At 45.4% G+C, this 8,003-nt stretch overlaps 1 protein-coding gene across 7 annotated transcripts in view; it reads left to right on the top strand.

Annotated features, from left to right (window-relative positions):
- The first annotated feature begins 634 nt into the window (after positions 1-634).
- LOC144937908 (gamma-aminobutyric acid type B receptor subunit 1-like) overlaps positions 635-8,003 on the top strand; it is an 84,698-nt gene continuing 77,329 nt past the window's right edge. For 4 of the 7 annotated variants that reach the window (XM_078865505.1, XM_078865509.1, XM_078865508.1 and 1 more), the window contains exons 1-2: positions 635-798; positions 1,481-1,571. In XM_078865505.1, coding sequence (XP_078721631.1) covers positions 751-798; positions 1,481-1,571 — 139 coding nt within the window. In that variant the 5' untranslated portion in view covers positions 635-750. Of the gene's footprint in view, positions 799-1,020; positions 1,153-1,411; positions 1,572-8,003 lie in introns of those variants that run through there. The other 3 variants (XM_078865507.1, XM_078865506.1, XM_078865503.1) reach the window with 3 other exon arrangements.

The following is an 8,003-nucleotide window of genomic DNA, read 5'->3' as shown; positions in this document are numbered from 1 at the left end:
CAGAGGCGGACACATGGACTCTGTGGTGGTCGGCTCTTTTAGCATTAAATATTAAACGCCACACTTTCGCCCATCAAAGCTCACGCTACTTTCGCCTCGCTTATGAGAAACGGCTTTGGCACAGGATGAGCCAATATAGCGATATCGATTGCTAATAACGGACACTTAAGGGTGAAGCGAGTGTTAAGCGTTAACAGTAAATAATGGCCAGGTTTTTTTTTTACGTCGTTCCAGTCAGCTTTAATCCTCTCCCCCCCCCTCAAAAAAAAATTGAGAGCGAGAGAGAGAAGAGCGAGAGTGAGTGAGCGGTCAAAACCTCTCCAAGTTTGAGCTGCGACCAGCGCAGTAAAGGCGAAGCAACGGCCACTCATCTTCCTTATTGCAAGTGCCCGCGGCCACAGCCACCGTTACGAAGAAAAGTGGCGCGCATTGAGATGTCACTTGTAAATGCAGCCATGGAAAAAGAAGAAGGGAAAAAAAACGAACAGTGTTTGCATTGATTTTCACTCAGGCTACATTACTCCAAATGTATTATTGTATAAATGAATTACCGCGTCGCATTAGTGCGTGTACGCCATGCATTTTTAACGCGCGTCTTCGCAACACTCGTTGCCATCGCGCGAGCGAGCGACGCTGCTGCTGCTGTGGCCGCTGCACCGATACGACACTTGGGGCACGACACACTCCGAAGCGCTCTTTGAGCCTCGGAGAGATTGACACTTCGAGCAATGGTCCAGGAGGAGGAGGAGGATGGAGATTGCGAGCGCTGGCATCGTCACCGGAGATCATTATACACACGTGCGTGCAGGGGCGGGAGGCAGAACAAGTGCGCGCGTTTGGATAATGTACGAGCCGCGTTCTATTTTAAACAGTCGCGTACAAGGAACGACCAATGGCGATCAAAGTAGCTGCGTCGGTGTATCAGCGAGTCGCACTTGCTCGCGCAAGGCATCGCAGAGTGGAGCAGCGCTCCGTGCTTTCTCTCTCTCTGCCTCTCTCTCTCTTCAATAGGCGCGCGGCTGCATTCCACTCCCGTTCGTTGCACGGGCGGCACGAGTTGCATCATTTGGCCCGCTCCTTCGTTGTGTGCGATTCCATCAAGTACTCCACCCTCTCCTTGCAGCCTTTTAGACAATGTTTGCCTCTCTCGCTGTAAGTTCAATATTCGTCAGCGTCATATTTTTAAGGCTGCTCGCCATCTCTCTCTCTCTCTCTTGCAAGAGATTTTGGAAAATTAACTAAACAGGAACAATATATTATTAGTTATGGGACGCCGTGTATATGCGTCCCGGTGTACCTGCCGTTGATACACTAATGAGTGGGTGATTGTGCTGCGGTGCTTTTATGAGCACGGGGCAGTTATTGAATGGAACGGCATGCTAAGGAGGAGGGGCAACAGACGGAAAAATGAATGAATGAATGGGCACATGGGGAGGAACAAGGAGGCGCTGAGCGTTTGCAGCTGCGCGTGTGCTTTCAGATGGAGCGGCTTCTCGCGATGCGTGCCCTGGCTTCTCTCCTTCTGCTCCTGGAATCCTTCGCCGCCACCACCAGAGCCAACGCGACACTTGGTAAGTTTGAGTCCAACTGTTGGGCGCCTCTGCTCAAGTGTGTTTTTGCGTGCACCGCGAGTCAGTCGGCAAAGGACGTCCGTCCGACGTTTCGCTCCACGGTGTCTTGGAGCTCCTTTAGGAAGCCGAAGCTTCTTCTTCAGAAACTGATGCTCCCATTCGGGCACGTGGAGCGAAACGTCGGACATCGTGCTGAACACGCGGCAGAACCCGAACTATACAGTACAATCGCCTATGCAGTAGTGCTGCGATGTTACACGAACGCCCCAATTAAACGCTACGCAGTGGTGCCATGAGTTGTGTTAAAAAGGCTCCCTAGCAATAACACATCAGTCAAGGGGATCAGCCTTGCTGCAAGTGTTCACGCTATCAACACGTCGCTGTGGTGAGCATTGGTACATTTTTTTTAACGACTACCAGCTTCTGTTAAAAATAGATCTGTGTATTCTGCGCTCTTGCCAAATTATTTTTTATTGTCCCCGTTCAGCAGCTGAGCTCTGTCGTGACATTTATTACCCAGGTTGTCTTTACACAGTAGTGGCGCGATATAGCCACTAGGGGAACTTTTAGCTCTTGTGCACGTCCGTGCACGGGATGTATTATGTATAAGGCTTAAAAATCCATTTTATTGGGACTCGGATAGCGCACTGCAAATCCCCCTTGCTGACTTCTTGAGCCAGGGTGCGTTGAGTCACAGGACCCTTTAAGGGCGGAGCACAGATCAGCTGCGGTGTGTCGGCTAGTGTTTGACAAGAGAGTTGCGTGAGGAGGTTTTCAAGACACTCTTTGACACGCGAGTTCACGTGTGAACAGCTGAGACGGCGTTGAATTTGACCTTCAAGGCACCCTGCACACCTCTCGCTGGAGTGTGTCCATGTATCAGTGTTACTGAAGTTTCCTCCTTGGGCAATACGTGTCCTTTAGGGGAATAATGATTTTGTCTCCAGTTGCGTAACAAAAGCACCCGGTCACAATCGGGGATGTTCTGACCGTCAAGAAACAAACTTTTCTACTTAAATATCCAGAAGCTTGCATTCATCAGCTTCGCGTGCCGCACGTGCAAAGTTATCCATGCGTGTAGAATTTATTCGTGTTGGTTTTCATCATCAAATTCATCATCATCATCAAATGGATCAACATCATCATTGACAGGGGCGGTTTCTTCATTAGGGCGATTGGGCGACGCACCACCAATGTCATTCAACCACAGAGTCACGCTAGCCGTCACTGTGCCTCTGGATATAGTCCAATCAGCGTCATGTCACGTTCTGTGGAGTACCGCCTCTTTTTGGGCGATTTCACTCCGGCTGAGAATCGCCCAGAGTGGCCCCATAGACTTACATTCAAAGATGTTTTTTTTCGAACGGGGGCGCTGCAATGCATTCTCTATGGCTTCCGGGAGGGCTCGCCCTAACGTGCTTACGTCATCATACGTAAGCAGGTTTCATCCAACAATATAATTTGTCGCCACCTAGTGGAATCTTTAATAAAATAAACTTGAGTGGATTGTATATTAATAGTGAGTATAGAAACAAACAAGATGTATTGTAAGAGTCACTTTATTTTTCATTAATATTAAAGAAGTGAAGTTGCCTTTACATGCTTAAGCTGTTAATATATCCATTGCATGGGTGGACCTTATCCTTATCAATCATCCAGACATTTGCCCCCCCTGAGATCATTGATAATGGCTTAGCGGTGCCTTAATGCCAGGCTCCAGAAGGCCCACAAACTCTTACATTTCCTCCAGCGAATTAGAAAAAAGGCAATAGGAACACATGATGCGGCCATTTCTGCCTATATGCCATTGGGATAAATGTCTTACATTGCACTCTGGGCAGATCTTGCCATATATTGCATTATAATGGCAGAAAACACATGTTCGAGCTATTGGATTTCCTGAATTTGTTTTCCTTTTTCTGCAAAAAAAACCCGGCACACTGAAATTCCATGGCAAAGCCATTGTTTTATTATGGCAATATATGTGCATGTATACATTATCGATTGGACAGTTTTGGTTTTCACTCAATGACTGATTATCCTGCCACTTTCTGTACCAATATGAGAATGTTGTTGTTTCCGCACTTGAAAACTGAAAAACTGGAATAATAAATAAATGTCTGTTGTGGTTCTATTATTTTATTCTATTGTATTAAGTTATTTATTACCATATTATAATGTGCCTATTTGTATATTGGTTATAATCACTGAGTGCATGAAAATGAAAAAAATGCAGAATGTAAAAGATACTGCGATAAAAAAAAAATAACATGAAATGTGATATCTCATTTTGTAGAGTGTTCAAGGTCAAGGACAATCCGAAAGTGTCAAATAAGTATATGAAGCAAAATACAATGTGAATAGAATGTTCATTCATGCATACGCGTGCAATACAATCCCCCATATATATATTTTGTATTATCAATTATGATACTCTCCTATGAATTGCGGTATGTGACTCGAGCTGTCGCTGTTGCTAGGTTTAAAGGGCACTTTGTGATGTATTGGTCGTTTCAGCTTCTCTTCAGTTTAATTAGACCAATTATGTCACTTGAAATTATTTATACTACGATTGGTGCATTCGTGTAACCAGACATTGATTTTCTTCGATGTGTAAGATTGCTTCGGCAACTAATTGCCTCAATGAGGTGGTGTGTTCTTACTTAAATAGTACTGGTAGGAATCTCCTGGTTACACCAGCCAACAAGGGATTATTGTGTCCGTCCGTCGTGCAGGGAGGGGCTAGGTGGGGAAGGAGGGGCTGGGTGGGGAGGGGAGGGGAGGGTGGGGAGGGGCTAGGTGGGGAGGGTGGGGAGGGGCTGGGTGGAGAGGGGCTGGGTGGGGAAGGTGGGGCTGGGTGGGGAGGGACTGGTCACCCCGTGGTGCCCTTATAAAACTCAACGTTTAACCTACTCACGCCGGCTTGTGCCCGCCCTCACAGTCGGGCATATTTGCGGAATACACCACGCCGCCGTTGATCCTGCCCATTGACCGAGCAACCCAACGTTCCTACCAGCTCCCTCCGCAGGAATGTGTTTCAAATCGCGAGATGGTTCTTTATTTACCCTTATATGTCGTGTTGGCGGTGGAGTGGTGGCGCACAAGTTAGTGCACTGCGCTATCAATCTACCGACCCTGAGTTTGATTCCCACCTACTGCTAAGATGATTTGACATGAGTGATATCTCAAGTGACCTCAGGGCCCCTCCCACAACACCCCTTCACCAACCTGCATTGAAAGGTGTGGTGAAGTATGGTTAATCAGCTCCAACATAACCGACACACGGCGTGGGGAGGACTTCATCCAGCAGTGGATTACCAGAGGCCTGTACATTACTATAACATTATTCACTCAATTACAATGTTTGAATATCATGTCATATAGCATTGTGAATCATATTGAATGTCCTGCTTCATCTTGTAATATCGATGGAATTTCGAAAATGTGGCATGACTGACTTTCACAAAATCAACTAAATTAAATCACAAAATGTTTATTTATTTATTTTGTTTTTCATTTTTTCATTTATTTATTTTTTACCTACGTGACTTTACCGAAAAAACACAAAAAGTATGAATCCTTGCAGTCACGAAAACTTCAAATCTAGAATTTCACAAAATCCTTTGTCAACTGGGATAATTAGATAGGGTTGGGATTAAGCCTAGCCCTGTCATAGGCCAAAAACTCAATGGAAATAATTGGGTTGATATGTTAACCGAGTTGCAAAGTTAACAAAATTGAGTCTCATTATCTGACTCGCCTAAAATTAGCAAATGTTGCCGTGTGGTTATGGAAAATCCCCGATGTTGTGCAGTCTGCATGCGTAACAACGTCACAGATATTACGCCGAAGATATGTTTAGAGACGACACGAGACTGCCATTATAAAATGTGTGGACGAATTCAAGGTGAGAATGATGCAAAACGATTGAATAAGCCTCTGAAGTATGTGCAATGACATCCGGTGAGTATGTAATGGGAATGGACAGTTTCTGGTCACGTACACTTTTTCCCCGCGTCGCGTGGGACTTTTAAACATTGCACAGCGGTGGAGACACGCAGAGTGAAGTGTTTGGCACCAAAGGAGTAAAACAAACCCAGATTCGGTATGTCGGTGGGCGATGCGGAGAGCTCGGTGATACGTGGTAACGCTGCACTTGATCTCCCCGTGTCAGGTAACTTCGTCTCAGCGTGAGATTTGTGCTCCCAGGGTCTGCAGTCAGAAATTGCATTCCGTAAGGACAGGACGCACTGTGAAAAGAATGTACAGAGAGGAGTTCAGCTGATTTAAGCAGCCGAACGACATACGAGTTCATACTCGAAGCACATGTTGTGGAGCACATGTCTCTTTGCTTTCACTTTTATGCTTTTCCACCCTGTGTCTTTGTGTGCTGACAATGCTGTGCGCTGCAACAACAAAAAAAGTTCAGTGCCCTAGATAAAAGTGTATTTTTATTCACAGCAAACTCATAACAGCAAGCCACACTCTGTACGAGCGATGTGCAATGATTCACCACCAACGCTGTCTGCCAGTGGCTTTATGCATTGTCACAATTCAGAGTGGCATTTAAATTCGAGAATCCGTCCTTTATTTAAACATTGGGGTGGCTGTGGTTACCATTTCTGACTGTGGGTATTACATGGGCCCACTGCATACCGACCATTATAAAAAAAAAAGTGATTCTAGTTTCTAGCCCTTCGTCAATCCACTGCTGGATGAAGGCCTCCCCACAGTTTGTAGATGGGGGGATATTTTTGTTCCCTGATGATGCTTGGCATATTTCCAAACGAAGCATCGTCACGTCTATTGCCAAATTGGTTGTGAGAATTGCACTTTAACTTGCCAGCGAGCTGAAACAATAATAATGGTGCATTAAAACGCCGTACATGGTGACAATTACATTTATTTGTGGCTGTATTGGAGCTATTAGATGGTTTCACAATACATATTTAGCCGGATTATTACATGGACTAACCCAAAAAAAATAATTATGAGTCTGAATCGATATCGGTGGATGAACCGAAGCGTTGTTACACCTCGACTGTTTATCGCCGCTTGGCTCATCACACTCCGCTCTCCTTTACACATTTCGTAGGTATGGTGCCTGTCAAAGGAGCGTTCGAGCAGGAAAAATAACGAATGTGCAGGGATCCCGTGAAGTGCGCGCGATGGAGCCTTGTGTGCAATGTGTTGGCAGGCTGCCTTTTTCCCTGCGGCCAGCTACCAACGCATGGCCCACTCGCCTTCACGCCCAGCTTTAGTTGCGCTTCTCACGACGATAGCTCACTGCACACAAAGTTGGGTGGCAATGTGACGGGAGAGAGAAACAAATGTGTATATTTACCGTTTTTAAATGAACGCGAGCAATTTTCACGTATATATATATATTTTATACAAAGTAGCATGAGGGGAGGCACAGTAGAGCTATTGTGGGGGGGGATGGGGTGGTAGCAACTCAACGTTGATTGACCGCTCAAGGGAATAAACTTGTCGATTTAGGGGGGTACGGTGGTGGCATTTGTTGGCGTAGGCCCCGCCAGCCGGCCCCTGCATGGCAGCATCTTGGCATCGGAATCGGCGGCAGAGCGAGAAGATCAGGGGTCAATCAGAGAAGTTCGCGAGTTAAGTTCCTTTGCTTGAGGGTTGACTCAACCCCTCCCCCATCCGCCCTTCAGGGTTGAGAAAAGAGTTAGCACTTCGTGGGGAGGGATCAACAGTGGGTATCGTATGGAAAGACTCGGTAGGAATTGAGCAATTTTCGCCCCTGTTTCAGGGCTGTAAATGGGAGATCGGCACTGCCTCAATGCTCATTTGAACGGCAAATCACTTTGACATTTTTTTTTGTAGTTTGACATTTTTACGCAGAGCGGTGGAACGCACTGAGCGTGTTGGGATCACAGTTACTGCCGGGGCATGCTTGGCTAGCGCCTAGCAGTGCAACTGGGCAGCCACGAACAGAAGGACACTGTCGTAGCAAATAAGTGCCATTTTTTATTGAGAACAATGGGATACTTTTTTGCAGATGTGTCATTATTAAGGCTCATTTGCTTCTTACCCAGGATAATGTTAGCAGCCACACATTCACTCATTGTTCACCACAGCCACTCTGATACAATTCTAGATTTGAAGCTTTCATGACTGCAAGGATTCATACTCTTAGGTTTTTCGGTAAAGTCACGTAGGTAAAAAATGTGAAATTAAACATTTTTTATATGAATAAAATAATAATAAATGAAAATAAATCACTTAAATCACGACGTTTCAGAGGCAACACAAGTCTCCGTCTTCAGGTGGGACCGTCACAGCTAAATTTACTGTATCAAGTGAGGAATAATCCAATTCAATCACGACGAAACGTCGTGATTGAATTGATTTATTTTCATTTATTATTATTATTATTTGATTTCTATTATTATTTTTTATTTTGTATCT

This window comes from Lampetra fluviatilis, chromosome 20, assembly GCF_964198595.1.
Source record: "Lampetra fluviatilis chromosome 20, kcLamFluv1.1, whole genome shotgun sequence".
Taxonomy (NCBI): domain Eukaryota; kingdom Metazoa; phylum Chordata; class Hyperoartia; order Petromyzontiformes; family Petromyzontidae; genus Lampetra; species Lampetra fluviatilis.
The sequence above is the reverse complement of the archived record's forward strand: the minus strand, read 5'-3'. Positions and strand labels throughout refer to the sequence as shown.